Genomic DNA, 22347 nt, shown 5'->3' with positions numbered 1-22347 from the left:
TATGACATGAGGTTTGGGTCTAAATTTTATATTTATATGTATGCTATATGTATTGTTCCAGTAACATTTTGTTGATGAAAATATCCTTTTTCCTCTGGATTGCCTTTGAATATTTATTGAATCTTAATTGATATCTGTGGGTCCACTTTCTGATTTTATATTTCATTTCATTGATTTGCTTTCTTGACGTTTAGTTCTTGCTTTTGACACAGAATCTCACTGTGTTGTCTGATCTAGAACTCCAGGGCTCAAGTGATCCTTCCATCTCAGCCTACTGAATACTGGAACTACAAGTGTGCACCACTATGCCTGGCTGTTTTGTATCTTTGCACCGTTTACACATTGTCCTATTACTTATTATAGCTTTATAATAAATTACAAAACCAGACCCTCCAACTTTCTCCAGATTGTTTTGGTTATTATAGATTCTTGGCAGTTCCAAATGAATTTTGGCACCAGTTTATTTATTTATTTTTTTAAAATGCAGAGGCTTTGATTGAGAATGCACTGAATCTATAAATCTGTTAAAAGATTCATAGATGAATCTTTTGAACCATTTACAGGGTTTATTATTTATTTGATCTTCTTTAACTTCCCTCAACAGTAGTTTCAACATAAACGTGCTGCATGTGTTGATCTTATATCCGATAAGCTTATTAAAATCACTTATTCTAATTGCTGCTTCATAGAGTCTTCAGGATTTTGTACTTAAATGATCTTGTCATGTGTAAATAGGCAGTTTTGCCATTTTTCCTAATTGAAAATCTTTTTTTTTTCCTGCTTTGTTTTACCAGGAAGACAATACAGTCCAATATTGAAGAGATATATTGAGAGCAAGTGTTCTTTATTTGTTCTCGATCAAAAGAAGGAGCTTAAGGGATAGAGAGGTGGAGTTATTCAGTTTTTCACCCAGCGTAATATTAGCTCTACATTTTGCACAGATGTTCTTTATCTAGTTTCCCCTTTTAATCTATACTTTCCTACACCAGCATCCGGCAGCCACTGTCTGCTTTCTAGTGTATAGAACAGTTTACATTTCCTACTAATTTGTATAAATAAATCAATGTGTTGCATGGTTTTTGCATCTCTTTTTTTTCACTTTACATAATATTTTTATGTTCATCTGTGTTCTAGCACATACCATTTTTAGAATGTCCATTGTTTTTGAAATACTGGCAAATTATATTTTATTCTACATATATACCATATTTTGCCTATTGAGAAGATTAAAATTTTGGAATATTTGAAAACTTTGATTGTTTTCATATGGACACTCTCATAAATAACAAGTGGCTTGCAAGTCTATTTTGATAGGACATTTTTTTTTAATAGATACCCAGAAATGGAATTTCCATGTTATAAGTACATGTTTAACTTTTTAGGAAATGCCTAATTGTTGAAAAAATAACTATCATTTTGTATTTTAACCAGCAACATGGATAGTTTTTATTTCTCCATATGCTCTCCATTGTTATTGACAGTCCTTTTGATTTCTGTTATTGCCAATACAGTGTGTACTTAACAATATCATACTGTTATTGTAATAGCATTTCATTAATGATTGCTGATGTTGATGATTGCTTCATGCTTCCTTAGCCATTCCTGCATCTTCTTTGGTGTGAAATGTCTATTTTTTTTTTCATTTTTTAAATTGTGTTATCTTCTTATTATCTAGTTGTAAAAATTCACGTTTAAATACAAGTTCTTAATCATATACTTGACTTGCCTCTATTTTCTGTCAGTCTGTGGTTTGTCGTTTTAATAGTGCCTTTTAACAATATTGTTGTTAGTACACTATAATTAGTACCTAACATTGGGGTTCATTTTGACATAATCATACTTGCATAGAATTTAATTTGCTCCCAGATTCCGTGCCTCGTCTCCGTCCCCCCCAATTCCTTCTGTTACCTCTTCTTATACTCTAACGATTTCCTTATATTGTTTTTTTTTTTTAATTGGTATTCTATAGACAAAGGCAAAACTCACTGTGGTACATTTATACATGTACATAGAATAATTTTGTCAAATTAATTCTGCATTTCCTTCCCTTTCTTCCCTCCCCATCAAACATCTTCTTCTACCTTACTGATCTTTCCCTATTTTCTGGGATCTGTCCCCACCTCTTCCCCCACTTACTTTGAGTTGGCTCCCACATGTGAAAGAAAATATTCAAATCTTGACTTTCTGAGTCTGGCTTATTTCACTCAGCATCTTCTCCAGTTCCATCCATTTACTCACAAATGTCATCATTACATTCATCTTTATGATGGAGTAAAACCCAACTGTACACATATACCACATTTTCTTTAACCATTTGTTGACGGGCACCTGGGCTGGTTCCATGAGTTGGTTCTTATGAACTGCACTGCTATAAACACCAATGTGCCTGTATCACTACAGTGTGCTGATTTTAGTGGTTTTAGATAAATACCGAGGAGAGGGATGGCCCAGTCATATGGTGGTTCTATTCCTGTTCTTTTGAAGAATCTCTATACTGCTTTCCAAAGTATGAAGGTGCCTTCCCCCCGCCCCCACATCCTCACCAGCATTTGGTATTATTTGTGTTCTTGATGATGCCGTTTTAACAAGATTGAGATGGAATCTCAATGTAGTTTTGATTTTCATTTCCCTGATGGTCAGGGGTGTTGAACATTTTTTTTCATGTATTTCTTAGGCCGTCTATTTTTATGTATAAAAATGTCTCTTTTGCCTACATAGGGGCTTAGTATCCAGAATAAAGAACTTAAAATATTTTACACTTAAAAAACAAACCAGACAATAAATGGGTGAAAGAATTAATAGTGCCTTTTAAAGTATAAAAGTTCTGAATTTTGTGTAGTCTGGTTTATTAAAATTGTCTTCTTTTGAGGTTTGAGTTTTGGGCATTCTATCTTAAGAAATCTATCTTTTAAATTTATTTATTTTAATTAGGTATATACGACAGCAGAATGCATTTTGATTCACTGTACACAATTGCAGCATAGCTTTTTATTTCTCTGGTTATACACAATGTAGTGTCACACAATATGTGTAGTCATACATGTACCTAGGGTAATGATGTCTCATCTCATTTCACCATCTTTCCTGCCCCCATGCCCCTTCCTCCCACCCCTTTATCCAATCAAAAGTTCCTCCATTTTCCCCATTCCCTACCCCCCATCCCCCATGGATCAGCACTGCCTTATCAGAGAGAATATCCAGCCTTTGTTTTGAGAGGGGATTGGCTTACTTTGCTTAGCATGATATTCTTCAACTCCATCCATTTACCTTCAGATGCCATAATTTTATTCTCTTTAATGATGAGTAATATTTCTTTGTGTATATATACCACAGTTTCTTTATCCACTCATCTGTTGAAGAGTTTCTAGTTTGGTTTTACAGTTTAGATGAATTGAGCTATTGTAAACATTGATGTGGATGTGTTACTATAGTATGATGATTTTAATCAGACTCACAATTATTTTACCTTATGACTTTCTCTAAATTTTCTTTTAATTTACTTTTATATTTTGGCTAATGATTCATTGTGAGTTAATTTTTGGTTTTGTTATGAATTTTTCATTTTTCACATCATTGTTTTTACAGTTCAGCCAGCACCATTTATTGAAATGGCTGTATTTTCTCCACTGAATTGGCTTGGTAACTTCATTGAAAATCAGTTCGTTAAATTTGAGGGTTTGTGTTTGTGGTTTGTTTGTTTGCTTTAATTAGTCTTTTAATTAAACTATTTTTAAATTTTTTTTTAGTTGTAGATGGACACAATATCTTTATTTATTTGTTTTTATGTGGTGCTGAAGATTGAACCCAGTGCCCCACACATGCAGAGGAGTGTGCTACCAATGAGCCACAGCCCCAGCCCTCATTGAACTATTTTTGTATGTTCCTACTAGTGTCAGCTCTCTTCCTTATTTTGGCTTTATTATAGGTTTTCAAATATTAGTATGTCTTAAAACTTTGCTTATTTTTATGATGGTTTTGGTCATTTTAGAATCTTTATATTCCCACATAAATGTAAAGATTTGCTTGTCAATTTGTACAGTAAATCAGTTGGTATTGATAAGAAATTATTTGAAATCTACAGGTTTGGGGAGAATTGCAGTCTTAACAATAGTGTATCTTCCAACCTATTAGCAAAGATTACTTCTACATATATTTAGGTGTTTTATTTTACCATAGCAATGTTTTGTATTTTTCAGTGTGTATATCTTATATTTTTGATGAATTATTTTCAGATATTTTATTCTTCTCAATGAAAGTATGGAATTATTTTCTTAATTATATTTTCATTTATTTATTGCTAGTATATAGAAATATGATTCATTTTTTATATTGACTTGGTATTCTGTGGCCTTATTATGATCTTTGTTAAACCTAAACCTTTGTTTGAGGGTTTCTTAGAATTTAGAGCATCGTCTCCTATGATAAAGACAGTTTTAGTTCTTTCTTTTCGGTCTCTGTGTCTTATGTTTTCATTATTTTTTGACATTGCACTGGTTAGGCTCTTCAGTATGGTTTTGGATGGAAGTAATATACAGCTTCACCTAGTGCATTATTGCCATCCTATATTACCCAATAAGAAAAAAATTACATTAAACCAAAAAAGGGGACTGGGAATCTTGTCTCCCATGCACAAGGCCCTAGATTCAATCCCAAACATTCTAGAAACAGGAACCAGTGGATTTAAATGATACACTGAACAAAAATGCATCTTTCTTATAACTGATGATAGTAAAGGAAGAACAGAAGAAACCAAAAGGGTGGAGTGCTTAAAAAGCAGTTAGAAAAATGGCACGCATAATCCAGAGATGTCAGTAATTTTATTAGTCTCAATATTCCAACCAAATCCATGTTCGAGGTATATGTACTTTAGCTTCTAACATAAATAAAGTGAAAGTAAGAGAATGGAAGAAGGTATGCACCAGACTAATGATATTCATAGAGATCTTGAATACAGTGTCAGTACTAGTCAAAATAGACTTTAAAATAGGAAATATTTTAAGAGGCTAACAAATTTTATAGTGTTAAAATGATCAATATAAGGAGCAAATACCACTTGTATTGTATGTTGTATAATAAATAGAGCCCCACATATTAAAGTGGAAAATGGCAAAATTAAAATTCGGTTCCAGTTTAACTATTATAACTGGAGGTTACTCCTCGTAATAGAATACTAGACTGAAAATAAATAAAGGGCAACTTGCAGGGTATTGTGTCAGCCTCTTTGATCTAGAACATATAAGATGTTTTTCAAGACTCACGGGTCATTCCTCATGGTAAGGCATATTCTAGGATTTAACACAAATCTTAATAAATTTAAAAGAATAATAAAATAATTTTTTGCAATTGACCACAGTGTAATTCAGTTATAAATCAATACCTGATTTGAAATAGCATATTTGTAAATTACTCAGAGATCAGGGAAAACTTCACAATAGAAGTTAGTAAATAGTGTGAACTGAATGAAAATGAACATACATCAAAAATCATGGGATGTATCTAAAAGAGTACTTTGAGGAGAAACAGTACAGTCATCTCAATTCAGTCATCTTATGTTTCCATCTAAAAATGAAAAGAAAAAGGAAACTCAGAATCAGGCAGAACAAAGATATTATTGAAAAAATCAGTGAAAGGAAACCAGAAAAATAATAGTGAAAAAAATCTGTGAAATAAAAAGTTAATTCTTTGAAAAGGTCAACTAAACTGATAAATCTTGAGTTAGACTGACCATGAAATAAAAGGAAGCCAAAATTATGAAAATCGGCTATGAAAGAGATGTTCCTATCCCACAGAAATGAGAAGGAAATTTTATGAATTTTATATCAACAGTTTGGGCAAATCCGTGTGTGTGTGTGTGTGTGTGTGTGTGTGTGTGTATTTGTGTGTTGCTGGGGATTGAACCCAGGGCCTTATGCATGCAAGGCAAGCACTCTACCAACTGAGATATATCCCCAGCCCCTGGGCAAGTCTTGCAAAGACATACATTACCAAAATAGTCTCAAAAATAAATAATAAGTTAGAATACAAAGAGAATCCTGAGTCCAGACAACTTGATTTCTGAATGTTTTGAAACTTAAGGAAGCATTCTTACATATCCTATACAAACCCTCTTGGAAAATAGGGAAGGAGAATGCTTTCAGCTCATTTCTATGAGACTTATAGTATTGCTACCAAAGCCAGACAAAGAAATGGAAAGGAAAATTCCAGATCCTATCCTCAAAAAAAAAAAAAAACAAAAAAACATACAGAGTTTGCAAACAAAATAATAGCAATCTGAATCCAGGAATATGCTAAAGTGTATTCTTTAACCATGTTGAGATTATCCCAGGAATACAAAATTGGTTGTTCATCTGTAAATCAATTAGTACAATATGTAGTATTAGTAAAATTCAAAAACACTGAGTCATTTAAAGAAACAAAAGAGTTGACAAAATCCAAAAACATTCAAGATAAAATTCTAGACATAGAAATAAGGCATATCTAAAAAATGTATCACATGGAAAATTTTTATAGTTTTAATCTTTTTATGTATACTTGTTTCTAATCATTTTTTGCTTATGTTGTTAATTAAGACAACCCCCCCTTCCATTATTGATACCTGGTTATTCTAGCATTATTTATAGAAAAGATTGTCTTTATTTTATTTCCTTGCCACTTTTGTCTCCCTCCCCCACCCCAAAAAAAAATCATACGTGTCTGTATTTCTCCCTTTTTTCTCCTTATCATTGATTTACTTGTTGAACCAATACCACTTCATCGTTTTTTTTTTAAAGAGAGAGAATTTTTTTAATAGTCATTTTTTAGTTCTTGGCGGACACAACATCTTTATTTTTATGTGGTGTTGAGGATCGAACCCAGTGCCCCACACATGCCAGGCAAGTGCGTTACCGCTTGAGCCACATCCTCAGCCCCCCACATCATCTTGATTATTGTTTATTTTTTACTTTTGGTACTAAAAATTGAACCCCTGAGCTACATGCCCAAGCCTTTTATTTTTTGAGACAGGAATCTTAATTACAGTCTTTCTATTGCACTCTCAAGAGTCACTGGGATTTTAGGTGTGTACTACCATCCCTGCTTTATCTTATTTTGAAATTTGATAAATAGTATTCTGACTTTTTAGTTTCCAAATCATTTTAGCTCTTTTAGATTCTTTATATTTCCTTGTAGGTTTTAGATCATTACACCAGTCTTTCTGGGATTTGTTATTATCATTGCCTTGAATCTGTAGATCAATTTATAGAGAAGTGCCATGTTAATAATAGCAAGTTCTTCAATCCAGAAGCAACTTACATTTATTTTTACTTTGGATTTTCTTTAATTTCTTTGGGCAATGTTTTATATGTTTTTTTTTCCTAATTAGTTATACAAGACAATAGAATGTATTTTAACACATACATAAATGGAGTATTACTTCTCATTCTTTTTGTTGTATATGATGTAGAATCACACCAGTCATGTAGTCATGTATACACATAGGGAAATAATGTCTAATTGATTCCACTATCCCTCCTACTCCTATAGCCCCTCCCCTCCCTTCGCTGCCCTCTACCTAATCCAAAGTATTTCTGTTCTTCCCTAGCCCCTATCCCTTCTTATGAATTAGTATCCACGTATCAGAGAATACATTTGGCCTTTGGTTTATTTCCTTTAGCATGATAGTCTCCAGTTTCATCCATTTACTGGCAATTGTCATCATTTCATTCTTCTTCAAGGCTGAGTGATATTCCATTGTGTATATATACCACATTTTCTTTATCCATTTATCTCTTGATGGGCACCTAGGTGAGCTGCTATAAACATTGATGTGGCCAAACACTATAGTATGCTGATTTTAAGTACTTTGACTATAAACCAGGGAGTGGGATAACTAGGTCAAATGATGGTTCCATTCCAAGTTTTCTGAGGAATCTCCATACTGCTTTCCATAACAGTTGCACCAATTTGCAGCCCTACCAACAATGTATGAGTGTACCTTTTCCCCACAGCCTCGCCAACATTTATTGTTGATTGAATTCTTGATAATTGCCATTCTCACTGGAGTGTAGTGAAATCTTAGTTTTGATTTACATTTCTCTAATTGCTAAAGGTGTTGAACATTTTTTTTTTTTTTGCATCCATTTGTTGATTGATTGTATTTCATCCTCTGAAAAGTTTCTGTTAGCCCATTTATCGATTGGATTATTTTTTGGTGTTAAGTACATCTTGGAGATTAGTGCTCTGTCTGAGGTACGTGTGGTAAAGATTTTCTCCTATTCTGTAGGCTCTCTCTTCACTTTATTTATAGTTTTATTTGCTGAGAAGTGTTTTAATTTGAATCCATTCCATTTATTGATTCTTGATTTTACTTCTTGCGCTTTAGGAGTCATGTTAAGGAAGTCCCATCCAGGGCTGACATGATGAAGATTTGTGCATACTTATTCCTATATTAGGCACAGGGTCTCTGGTCTAATTCCTAGGTCCTTGACCCACTTTGAGTTGGGTTTTCTGCAGGGTGAAAGGTAGGGCTTTAATTTCATTTTGCTTCATATGGATTTCCAGTTTTCTCAGCACCATTTGCTGTAGAGATTTTTTCTCCAGTGAATATTTTTGGCACCTTTGTGTAGTATGAGATAACTATATTTATGTAGGTTTGTCTCTGTGACTTCTATTCTATACCATTAGTCTACGTGTCTGTTTTGGTGCCAATACCATGCTGTTTTTGTTACTATTGCTCTGTAGTATAGTTTAAGATCTGTTATTGTGTAGCCTTCTGCTTTACTCTTCTTGCCAATGATCGCTTTGGCTATTTTGGGTCTCCTATTTTTCCAAATTAATTTTATGATTGCTTTGTCTAGTTCTATGAAGAATGTCATTTGGATTTTAATAGGAATTGTATTAAATCTATATAATGCTTTTGGTAGTAAGGCCATTTTGACAGTATTAATATTTTGACAACATTAATTCTGCCTATCTAAGAGCATCTTTTCATCTCCTGAGGCCTTGTTTAATTTCTTTCTTTGGTGTTCTGTAGTTTACATTGTAGAGGTCTTTCATCTCTTTTGTTAGATTGATTCCCAAGTATTTATTTTATTGAGACTACTGTGAGTAGAGTAGTTTTCCTAATTTCTCCTTCAGTAGATTCATCACTGATAATATAGGAACACAATTGATTTATGGGTGTTGATTTTATATCCTGCTATTTTTTTCTGGTGGAATGTTTTGGATCTTCTAAATATATAGTCATATCATTATGGTACTACTACCAAATGGTGGTAGTTTGAGTTTTTCCTTTTCCTATTTGTATCCCTTTATTCTTTCTTCTAATTGCTATGGCTAGTGTTTCAAGGATGATGTTGAATAGAAGTAGTGAAAGAGGGCATCCTTGACTTGTTTCACTCTTTCAAGGGAATGCTTCCAATTTTTCTTTCTTTAGAATGATGTTGGCTTTAGATTTAGCATATATAGTTTTGATAAATGTTGAAGTATATTCCTACTATTCCTAGTTTTTCTAATATTTTGAATATGAAGGAGTGGTGTATTTTGTAAAATGCTTTTTCTGCATCTATTGAGATGATCATATTAAGTCTATTGATGTGATGAATTATGTTTATTGATTTCCATATGTTGAACCAACGTTGCATCCCTGAGATGAATACCACTTGACCGTGGTGCATTATATTTTTAATATGTTTTTATATGCAATTTGCCAAAAAAAATTAATATTTTATAGTTGTAGTTGGACAAAATACCTTTATTTTATATATATTTTTTTTGTGTGGTGCTAAGGATCAAACCCAGCACCTCACAGTTGGCGAGCGCTCTACCCCTGAGCCACAACCCCATCTCAAGAATTTTATTGAGAATTTTTGCAACTCTGAAGTTTTTTTCCTTTGTGTGTCTTGCTTTTTAGTTTAGTTTATTGTTTTGTGGAGATTGTGAATGCATTTTGATAATTCATCTTTTAGGAATTGTCTAGTGGAATTTAAGAGATTATTATTTGTTTGTTGATAATTTATAATAAAATGATTGTTTTGGGGACATTGAGCTCTATCCTTCCTTGCTAAATTCTCTTTATTTCTGGTACCTTGTGAAACTCTGATTTTATATACAGTCATACCGTCTGAAGGTTTTATTCTGCCTCTCATGTGTAAATTACAGTACTGAAGCTCAAGTAGTGAGTAAGGGAGAGTTTTTCTTTTTATCTGTATACCATTTGATAAATTCAGTAAGAATGATAGAATAATATAAAGCTATTTCAGTGGCCTAACACTTTCTGTGTAGACACTAATCAAAAATGAATGCTAAAACTGTTGAAAAATTAAGAGGAAATTCTATAATGGGTAGATCATGTTGACACTGACTGAAGCTGCTCACCAATTTTAACACTGCTAAAATAATAAGATAGGCAGATCTTATATGTCTGCACATGTGATGTGTAGAATATTCTAGTAAATCTTTTTATATCTTCTGTTTCTCATATCTATCTCTACTTTCTTGAATATATTGAGCATACTTAAAAATAGCTGTTTTAATGTCCGTATCTATTGATAGTTTCTGGGTCTGTTTTTATTGAGTGGTTTTTCTGTTAGTTATTGGACTATAGTTTCTTATTCCTTGCCCTCCCTCCCCTTTTTATGAGTATTGGTTACTGTGACTTTTTGTGTCATTGATTTCCAGTTTTTGTTAATTTTTTTTAGGTAGTATTGGGTTTTGTTTTAGCATATGGTTTAGCTAATTATAATTCATTTCATTATTTTGAGCCTTTTAAAATTTTAGTAAATCCCACATTCCTCTGTTGTAGAACTAATATGCCCCGTGTGTTATATGGTCTGTCCACTTTGGCTGTTAACGTTTATTCTCACATATTCACAATGCAAAAGTTACGGAAGATTCAAGGGACCTTTCTGAAGAGATCTACCTTCTTCACAAACTCCTGTGTTTATTTTCTCTGTTACTCTCCTTCCCTGTTCCTTCCTTTCCCTCATTTTCTTTTCTCCCTTACCTACTCCCTTTTTTCTGGTACTCATTCTCACAAATTCAAAGCATCTTTCTCTTATCACCCACACTCCCAAAACTCCTATGTCTGCTGAGATTATCAAGATAGGCTCCTCTTCTTGTATTGTGGCTATAATTCTTTTTTTTTAATAATTTATCTTTGTGTTTAGCAACATTTTGTTACATATGTGGATTTTAGTGTTTTTTAAAAGTTTTTAATAATGCAATATTTTTATAAGACATTACAGAATTATATACTCCTTATTAGCTATGCTTTCCTTTTCATTTAGCATGTGTTGACAGATGTTTAAAATTGAGATTAGGCCAGTATTGCCTATAAGTGATTATAGTGAATAATTAAAGGCAGGTATTTAAATTTTTCATACAGAACTATATTGAGACCTGTTATTGTTGAGAGCCACTGCAGCATGTAATATTGGGCAAATAAGAGCAAAGTTTTTTGTGTGTGTTGACTTGTCTTTTGTTTTTGTTTTTTTAAAAGAAAATCTTAATAAACAGAATCAGAATTTCTCATTTACATCTCAGGGGTTTTTTGTTGTTGTTGTTGTTGTTGTTTGCTTTTTTTTCCTTTATTGATATACTTTATTTTATAACCTCTGCTAAAGAAATTGTTTTTCTGTTTTTATAGTTTTGGTAAGCAGTTTGGAGGAAAAAGAGGATGTGATTGTCTTGTATTAGAGCCTTCAGAAATGATTGTGGTAAGAACTTTAAAGAATGCTGAATTTTTATTTTAAATATTTTAGTTTCAACTTCAAATGTAGTAGGCCTTAAACCCTTCGGGAGGTTGCATTGCTATGATTTGTCAGAGATTTTAAGTAGCTTGAGAAGTATGTATCACCTTTTTCTGATCCCTAAGAGAATGGAAAACATGATACAGTTATATATAACATATTCCAAATTTGTTAATTTCTTTTGCCCATTCCACCAGAAAACTAAAGGTTTGGGGAAAGAGACTATGATTTTTTTCAAATGTTTTCTTCTTTTTCATTAAATTCAGTCAGGAAACTTTGAATATCCAAGTAATGTACCCTGGAATATAGGGGTAGAAGTTAGAGAAAAGTTAGTCTTACAAGCAGACACAAGTAAGAAGTGATCTGCATCTTAATATTTTTACTTTGTAATACTTCATTTATATACTTCATTTTTATATACTTCATATTCTCCTCTACTTCTCCCCTTTTTCTTTTTTCATTAGAAGAATCAAGAGCAATAGTTCCCTTTTATCTTGTTCTGAGATGCCTTTACTTGAAAATAGCATATGCTCAAATGGATGCATTGTCCTACTAGCATCTTGTGTTGATGATCATGTCTTACAATTTGATTTGAACTTTTGAAAAGTAAGGTTGATTTTTTAATGAATATCAGTGTTGAGAGCTAACCACTTTTCCATTTCATGATACTATAGTCGGATTAACATCTTCAAACAGATTCCTCTTTCCCCAAATGAATCATAACCATAAATTTAGGTTTATAAAAACATTTAGGTTTTATAAAAACAACTGGAATTTTGAGCTTCTTATAGGCAAATATTATGTTTTCTTTGGTTTGTATCTCTTGCAGTACAAAAGTAGTTTACTCTTTTTCTTGGGAGACACATTCTAAATGTCCCCTCCCTCCCCAACTGGATGCCTGTAAAAAAAACTGTACATGTACCATGACTTTTCCTTTGCACACACACGAAAGTTCAACTTAAAAATTAGTTAGAGTAAGTGATTACCAAAAATAATAAAATAGAACAGTTATAACAATGCAATGTGTAAAAGTGAATGTGATCTTTCTCAAAATTCCTGATACTATACTCACCCCTCTTTTTTGTTGACTGTGTGTGACTGAAACTGTGGAAAGCAGAATCACAAATGAGGGGGGTTACTGCTTTATTGAAGAGAGTTGCCTGCATAGTAAGTGTTCAGTGAACATTGCTTGAATTTAGGTTTGTTTAAAGCACTGATAATTGTTTTATATTTACTTTTTTCATTGAATATGTGGGCTACTTGATAAGACCTCAGAATTCTCTTTTTAAATAAAAGTATTGAGGGACTCAGCAAGAAAACTGTTCAGGCAGTATATATTTATATATATATATTGGTTAATATATTTTATATTTCATATAAGAAAAGAACAGCACTTATGTACATTGTGTTTTTAATACATGCTACACATTCTTGTTATTTCATTTGTTTTAGGTTTGTTTTGTTTTTTTGGTACTGGGAATTGAACTGACATTATTTAAGCCACATCCCTAGCCCCCCTTTTGTGTTTTATTTAGAGATAGGGTCTCACTGAATTGTTTACTCCCTTGCTAAGTTGCTGAGACTGGCTTTAAATTTTTGATCCACCCCTCAGCCAGCCAAGCTGCTGGGATTGCAGGCATGTACTACCTTGCCTGGGCACTGTTGTAGTTTTGTACATAAGGAAGAAGAGAAAAATCATGAAGCCAATTAGTGTACAAGGTACTACAGGCTTATCTTATACTTTCCCTGACCCAAACCTTGAGTTAGTTTTTCTTTAAGGGTACTTCCTTTGTTTTATTGGAGAAAAGTATATAGAAACCATGATCTGGCTGCCAGTTCTATTTATTGCTACAGGTATCTCATTACTTTTAGCTCTCAGTAAATAAAGCTAGAAAATTATGTCTCTTGAATGTGCTTGTGAGCATGCACATACACACATAGCTACATAAACGCTTGTTGTTTTCTTTTTCTTTTTCTTTTTTCTTTTTTTTTTTTTTTTGCATTACTAGGGATTAGACCCAGGGGCACTCTAGTACTGATCTACATCCCTGGCCCTTTTTTAAAAGTAATTTTTTTATTTTGAGAGAGGGATTTCACTAATCTGCTGAGGCTGGTCTTGAACTTGAAGTCTTCCTGGCTTAGCCATCAAGTTGCTGGGATTGTAGGTGTGCACCACTGCATCAAGCCTTTAATTCTTTTTGTCGTATATCTGTTAAAAACACAAATTTTATTCTGGCATTTTTAGTACTTCCTTTTATTAAGGGATAACTTATTGGTTTCTATAATAGATATATTTACTTAAAAATAAGCAATTTAAGAATTGTTTTGCCATAATATTATAGAAAGTACTAATAGCGAGAATATTAGCATATACAAAAATATACATTTGCAGATGTTTATTTTAGTGAGATGTGACAAATGTGTACTCTTTATCACCACTTCATTACCAACATATATTTTCTTCACCCACCCACAATGTAAGGAACTATTATAAGAATTATAACAACCCACAAAAAGGACACAGGAGTCTCTGTGAAAGGACTCTCACTGGTGAAATCTAGTATACTAGGGAATTCAAATGTACTAGTTGATATACAGAATTTTATAAGTCCTAATAATATGAATGAGTTAGGGACAAGAGAACACTCTTTCTAACATAATGCTATCTTACAAGTAGTATGAAGGAATGATTAAGTTAAAAAAAACTTTAATGCTGAAACTTGTTGGGATGGGGGAGGGGAGCTAATGTTTGAGAAACAGAATATATATTCAATCTCAGAGTATGTCCCCACAAATCATTTATGAAGAGAAAAATTACCAAGTTTCTGGTGGGAAAACATAGCAGATACTATCATAACAGCAATTATTGTTACCACCATCATGTGGGCATAAGCTGATGTCCCACAACTGATGCAATGCACTGAGAAGGACAGAATGTCACCTCTGTGACATAGTCCTACTAGTGGTGCTTGCTTGAGATTAATCATTAGGAAATATTAGATTAATCAAATTGAAAGTCTATAATTCGGCCTATTCTTTAAATATCCTAGTGTCATGCAATACAGAGAAAGATTAAGAAACAGTTCTAGACTAAATGAGGGGAAAAAAACAAAAAATGCAATGTTTCATCTTGCCTTAAATCCTGGAACATAGGAGTGATAGCAAATGATGTTGCAATAATTGATGAAATTTTAATTGCCTAGTAGTACACACTTATAATCCCAGCAATTACATGATAAGGCTAGTCATGTTAATTGGTCACATTATAAAGTCATATTGTTTTTAAAAGACTGTAAATTTGTCATCTTCAACTTCATATCAAAAATTCATCCTGTCGGGCTGGGGTTGTGGCTCAGTGGCAGAGTGCTTGCCTAGCATGTGCGAGGACCTAGGTTCGATCCTCAGCACCATATAAAATTAACAAAAATAAATAAATAAATAAATAATTTAAAAATTTATGTTGTCATTTTGGGGGAGGGGCTATTTCAGGGATTTTTTTTTTTTTCTCAGTGCGTTTTTGATTTAGGGTCATGTTTAAAATCTCTCCTCAACACAAGATTATATAAAAAGTATATTGCTTTATGGTATTTATTGATTAATTATCTTAATTTAACTTTTAAATCTAGGTTCCTTTGGGTAGTTGGAAACAGTGCCATCCACTTAACTATCTTTCTCTAATAATTTCCTCCAAAGTCAAATTTCCTAATGATGTAGAACTATAAGAAAGATAAAAGAAATCTACACACAAACCACATTCACATCATAACATGCTTCAAAATAGTCAAACTTGAAAATAATCATAATCATAAGATTTCACAGATAGACAATAGCTGGTATTGGCAAGGGTATGGAGAAATTAGAGCCCTTATAACATTAATGGAATGTAAAATGCTACAGCCAAATTAGAAAAGTTTGACTTTTCCTCAAAACAGTTAAAAAGAGTTATCATATGATCTATTAGTTTTATTTCTATGTATACCCAGGAGACTAGAAAAACATTTGTCTATATAAAATCTTGTAAACTAGTATATTATTTATAATATACAGGAAAAATGATCCCAGATGTCCATTACCTAGTTAAATTGATAAACAAAATGTTCTATCTTCATATGAAGGAATGTTATTGTACCATAAAGAATGAAGTAGGGCCAGCACAGTGGCACTTGCCTATAATCCCAGCGGCCCGGGAGGCTGAGGCAAGAGGATCGAGAGTTCAAAGCCAACTTCAGAAAAAGCAAAGTCCTAAGCAATTCTTTAAAAACCTGTCTTTAAATAAAATAGAAAATAGATCTGGGGATGGGGCTCAGTGGCGCTCAGTGGTTGAGTGCCCCTGAGTTCAATCCCCACCTGCCCCCCACCAAAAAAAAAAAAAAGAACGAAGTGGGGCTGAGGCTTGTAACTCAATGGTAGCATGCTTACATAGCATGATCAAAGCCCTGGGTTTGATCCCCAGCAATGGGAGGTGGGAAAGTGAAGTACTGGTACCTGGTGCAATTGGATGAAACTCAAAAATGTTAACTGAAAAAAGCTAAACACAAAAGGCTACCTGTTATTTGATTCTGTTTATAAGAAATATACAGAATAAAGAAATTCGTAAAGATAAATGATAAGTGGTTACTTGGGTCTGTGAAGAGGGAAATGGATACAGATGGATATGGATATAGGGTTTCTTTAAGGTGATGAAAATATTCTGGAACTAAATAGTAGTGATCGTTGTACAACTTTGTGACTATATCAAAAGCCAGTGAATTGTGCCTTTTTTGAGGTGTGAATTTATATATATCAATTTAAAAGTTGTGTGAGAAAAAAGAAAACAGGACAAAGAAGATAGGACATTTGTTTATCAATTTAACTATTAAGCCAACAAAGGTAAGCACTAGAATGAAAATAAATGTGTTCCTAAATATCAAAAAAAATTTTAGTCAACAAAGATTACATATCTCATAATGTGATAAATATTGCAAATACACATGATTATAAAATGTTATTACAAGGTTGAGATCCAAAATATTAGTTATAATAGTAATGTGAATGGGGTTCATCTACTTTTTGTTAAAAAAGAGATTGTCAATTTGAGTCACAACAGAGAACCCAGTTATGTATTGTTTACAATAGACACTTTAATGATTTGAGAAGGCTACAGTAAAGCAGTGGTTAGTGGTATACTAAACAGGTAAGAATCAGAGAGAACAGGTGTAGTAATTTTATAGCATAAAATGTAGAATTTAGCTAAAAGCATTTTAACTATGGCATAGAATGATATTTTTAATACTAAAAGTCATCGTTTATAAGAAGATACACACGAATATCTGTGCACTTAATTACAAAGAACCCTTCTCTGTAAAAATCTACAGGAGATTCAGTGAAATATAAACTACTAAAAGAATTTAATCTTCTGTTCTTAGTATAAGTTAAATCAAGTAGACAAAAATTACTAAAGTCCTAAACAACATTAACAATAAAATGAATCTTAATGTATGTTGAATTTTACAGGGTAATATACATTCTCGAGTGTATGTAGCACATCTATGAAAATTGGTCATATATTATTTCATACACTGAAGAATAGGTAATTTCCTTTAAGTAAATATATTGAAAACATTTTCTAATTGCATGTAATGAATGTCAAAATTATTACTAAATAGTATTAATAATTACTATACAATGATTCAAATGTATGAATTGCCAAGATCATTGTAATGTCATGTGTAGCTAATAAAAAATAAATTAAATAATTGAAGGAAAAAAAGTGCAAGCACAAAAAAAGTGTGAAACTAAATAATAATAATTATAAAAAGTGCATTTTATGTAGAAATTCTAAAAACTGTCTAGAACTTTGCAAAGTGATTACAGTGAAAATGTGCCATATATCAAAAATGTATGAAATACATCTAAAATGGTCAGAGAAAAATTAATAAACACTTTACCAATTATAAATATAAGAAATAAATGTCACACTCCCAAAATTTTGAACATAAAAAGAAAAGTCAAGTAAGCCAAAATAAAACACATGAAATAATAAAAATAAAACCAGAAATAAGTGAAGTAGAGAATAATAATTAAGACTAGACCTAATGAACTTAAAGTCAAGGCTGTGTGTCAATCTAAAGGAATACATAGTTTACAATTATTAGAGGGAGGTAGGAGTGGTGGCACATGCCTGTATCCCAGCTACTTAAGCAGGAAGATCACAAATTCAAGGCTACCTGGGTAACTTCACAAGATCCTCTCAAAAGAAACAAAAAATCCAGGAACATATCTCAGTAGTAGAGTTCTTACTACTTAGAAGGACATGGGTTTGATCTCCATTACTGCTAGGAAAAAAAGTTTGGCTGGGGCTATAGTTCAGTTGTGGCCTAGTATGGAGACCCTGGTTTCCATCCCCGTCACTGCAAATAAACAAATAAATAAATGTAAAATAAAACACATATAAAGCAAAAATTGTCATTAGTAAAGTGCAGACTAGTCAAACCTGCAATTACAGTGGGAGATTTTAGTGTACATCTGAAAGCAACTAAGAAAACAAGCATCAGAATAAAAGACACTAAAGTTTGAACCCCTGATCATTTACATTTTACTTAATAGACCCATAGGGAATACTGCCTTGTCAACAATAGAATACTTTTCAAATACTCATGGAATATTTTAAATTGACCATATGGTAAGACATAAGCAAGTCCCCCAAAATTTCAGTATTTAAAATTTTTCGGTTTAAGTTTTACCATCATGAAATCTAGTTTTAAAAAAATTATAAAACACAACTAGAACAAAATACAATTTTTGAAAGTATAGTTTATTTCAAAAGTATACTTTATATCCCTTGTGAAAGAAGAATCGCTGGGAAAATATTTTATCACAATGAAGAGGACTTCCAAAATGTGTGGAATTAAGCTTAAACATTTATTGCTGTGTATCAATGCCTTAGTGCTTTAAGATGAAATGCCTTCCATGAGTTAAATATTCATTTCAGTAAATTAAAGAGCAGCATACACATAGAAATGGGAAGCCAACAAATAATAAATATAAATATAAAACTTTAAAATCAGTGTCATAAAAACAAACTTGAAACAAAGAGGATAACATAGAGTCAGCACTCCAACACAGTGGTACAGAAACTGATTTCCTTAACAAGGCCTCTAAAGCTCAAGAAATAAAATCAAGAATAAACTAGTGAGATCCTATCAATTAAAAAGATTATTCATCGCAAAGGAAACATGAAGAATATGAAGAGAGAGCATAGTGAATGGGCAAAAATCTTTGCCAGCTATTCCTCTGACAGAATATTAATAGCCATAATATATATATATATATAAAATGAACTCAAAAAGCTTAACAGCAAGCAAACCAATAAATAAATGGGCAAAAGAACTAAACAGTTTCTTGGAATAGGAAATGCACATGGCTAACAAATACATGAAAAAATGTTCAATACCCCTGACCTGACCATCAGGGAAATGAAAATCAAAACTACATTGAGATTCCATCTCAATCCTGTTAAAATGGCAATCATCAAGAACACAGATAATAACAAATGCTGGTGAGGATGTGGGGGGAAGGCACCCTCATACTTTGGAAAGCAGTATGGAAATTCTTCAAAAGAACAGGAATAGAACCACCATATGACTGGGCCATCCCTCTCCTCGGTATTTATCTAAAACCACTAAAATCAGCACACTGTAGTGATACAGGCACATTGGTGTTTATAGCAGTGCAGTTCATAAAAACCAAGTCATGGAACCAGCCCAGGTGCCCGTCAACAAATGGATAAAGAAAACGTGGTATATGTGCACAGTTGGGTTTTACTCCATCACAAAGAAGAATGTAATGATGACATTTGTAAGTAAATGGATGGAACTGGAGAGAGAAGATGCTGAGTGAAATAAGCCAGACTCAGAAAGTCAAGATTTGAATATTTTCTTTCACATGTGGGAGCTAAGTCAAAGTAAGTGGGGGAAAAGTAAGTGGGGGAAAAGGTGGGGACAGATCCCAGAAAATAGGGAAAGATCAGTAAGGTAGAAGAAGATGTTTGAAGGGGAGGGAAGAAAGGGGAGGAAATGCAGAATTAATTTGACAAAATTATTCTGTGTACATGTATAAATGTACCACAGTGAGTTTCACCTTTATTGTTTATAATGTACTGATTTAAAATAAATAAATAGAAGGTAAACCAGTAGAGTAGAGAAAGGGAGAATAAAAGAAGGAGGGAGGGGGAAGGGAGGAAAAGACAAGGCACTGGGAACTGAAATGGAGTAAATTAAATTTTAAGCAAGTATGATTATGTCAAAATGAACACCCTATTAAGTTTTACTAAAAACGCACTAATAAAAGCATTTCAGAACAACAAAAGCAGCAGAAGTTGGTTTTTAGAGAAAATTAATAAAATTGATAATTCCTTGTCAAACATAAAAGGAACAAAAAAGTCACATAAGAAATAACAGAAATGAGAAAGGTTGTATATACTACCATGGATCCAACAAACATGTTTTTTTGAGAAAAGGGTATTATGAAAAACTTAAACCAACTAGTTTTAAAGTTCAAGATAGTCCAGTTCCTTAAAATTTAAACACAATTTACCCAAACTAGCCCACACAAATAGGAGAAAATGCATATACCATTATCTACAAAAGAAAGTGAATCTGATTATATACATTTCCATCTAAAAATTTAAACGTATATAGCATCACTGATGAATTTTCGAAACATAAGAAGAAATAATATATAAAACTAAATAGAAAAACTTGAATAATTAACCTCTTTATGAGCCCAACCAGGGCTTTATACAAAAGCTCTATTACAAAGACAGTGTTTTCTGTGAGAGTAGAAGTTAGTAAGGTTATCGTGAATCAAAAATAAATTTTAAAAATTAATAAGGAATCATCCCAGGATAGGATAAGACACCATAACTAATTTGAACTTTTTCTCAAGAGTTACAAGGTTGGAAAATCAATAAGATTTACTTCTTCAGTATAACTAGAAAATCAGATGATCATTTCTATAGAGTTTGGTAATGTGTATAGAAGACTCACCAATATTAAAACCAGTGGCAAGAACGTTCTATATTATGTATTTTAGCAAGGAGGAAAATGTCAGAAAGCAAGGAAATTGCAGAAAAACACGTATTCTTTGGGGGATATTAACTCTTACGATCAATAAGGTTGATAGAGAAGTGGTCTTCTCAAAGTATAGCAAAATTGTGGGTTGTTTTTTTGAGAGCATTTCCTCCTTTTAGTTTGTTAATGAGAGATACCTAGGCAGTTGTAGTGTAAGAGAATGGTGGAAGGATTACTAGCCAGTTCTAGATGCTGAACTGGCTGAAGAGCTTAAAGTGAGCCAGGAAAAAGCAGTGTGACATCATTTGATGGCAGAGTTATACAGTCTCCTCTCTTGATTTGGACTATGACTTTCAACAGGATTAGGACAACAGGATGACTTTCCAAGTCTGGAAAGTTAAAAAGAGATGATCTTCAATCCATTAAGAAGGAACAGATCCAGATTTTAAAAAATAGATTCTCTACTAGAAAGCTTAGAATTTTTTTTGAAAAGGCACAGCCAAGAAAGGGAAATGAAGAGCAGAGTGGCAGCACCTTGAAAAAAGAGGAGACTAATATGAAAATGAGTCAGCTACCTACTGAGTGATGATATTGAAGGTTAAATGACCAGTTACAGTTACAGTTGGTCAAGGATGATGAAATAGAAGCTAAGGAAGCAGAACCATGTAGTGGGGTTTAGAAATCTATTCCATTACTTCTTTACCTAGACACTAGTCTTGAGATTGAAATTTCACCAGATCCTCTTCCCTTGTATCTTCAGCACATGCTCACTGTTTTTTGCATCCTTGTCTTTCCCATTTTTGTTAATTTATATTGCACTCTTCTGCCTTGTCTCATTTTTGCTTCCTTTGATGTTTCGGTTTGTTAAGTCCTACCCTATAATATATGGTTTTTAGTCATTCCCTAAATAAATAAATAAAACTTATTAGACTATAGTAGACTTTTTGTTTAAGTACTTACCAAAAAATGTATATTCTTAAGGGCTGTTTACATTACAAAAGCTTAGAAGCAGTGATGACCAAATACTTAACTATTCCTAGTGGATACAGAGCCTAGGTTATGGTGAATAAGTACCATTCTGCCACTAAGTGAATACAGACCTCCAGGAATCAAATACTTATGAATAGGCAGGCACTGTCTTTTGTTTTAATCAGCTTTTTCGCTGCTGTGACTAAAGTATCTGACCAGAACAATTTTAAAGGAGGAAAAGTTTATTTGAGGGCTCTCAGTTTCAGAGGCTTAGGCCATAGAAAGCCAGCTTTATTATTCTGGGCTTGAGGTGAGACTGAATGGCAGAAGAATGTGGGGAAGGGAAGCAGCTCACTGTGAATAAAAAGCAGAGGGAGAATCTACTTGCCACATACAAATATATACCCAAAACCACGCCCCAATTCCCACCTTTTCCAGCCATACCCTAGCACTTCAGTTAATACTCAGTTAATGGGGGGGGAGGCGCGGATTAAATCATCGATTGGATTAAGACCCTTATAACCCAGTTATTTCTCCTGAACCTTCTTGCACTGTCTCACGTGGGAACTTTTAGGGGACACCTCACATCCAAACTATAATAA

At 32.9% G+C, this 22347-nt stretch overlaps 1 protein-coding gene across 7 annotated transcripts in view; it reads left to right on the top strand.

Annotated features, from left to right (window-relative positions):
- Positions 1-22347, top strand: part of Rapgef6 (Rap guanine nucleotide exchange factor 6) — a 214685-nt gene that overhangs the window by 59985 nt on the left and 132353 nt on the right. For all 7 annotated transcript variants that reach the window (XM_076856438.2, XM_076856440.2, XM_076856436.2 and 4 more), the window contains exon 5: positions 11624-11693. In XM_076856438.2, the coding sequence (XP_076712553.2) occupies positions 11624-11693 (70 nt within the window). The remainder of the gene's footprint in view (positions 1-11623; positions 11694-22347) is intronic.

Source organism: Callospermophilus lateralis, chromosome 5 (assembly GCF_048772815.1).
Source record: "Callospermophilus lateralis isolate mCalLat2 chromosome 5, mCalLat2.hap1, whole genome shotgun sequence".
Lineage (NCBI taxonomy): Eukaryota > Metazoa > Chordata > Mammalia > Rodentia > Sciuridae > Callospermophilus > Callospermophilus lateralis.
The sequence above is the reverse complement of the archived record's forward strand: the minus strand, read 5'-3'. Positions and strand labels throughout refer to the sequence as shown.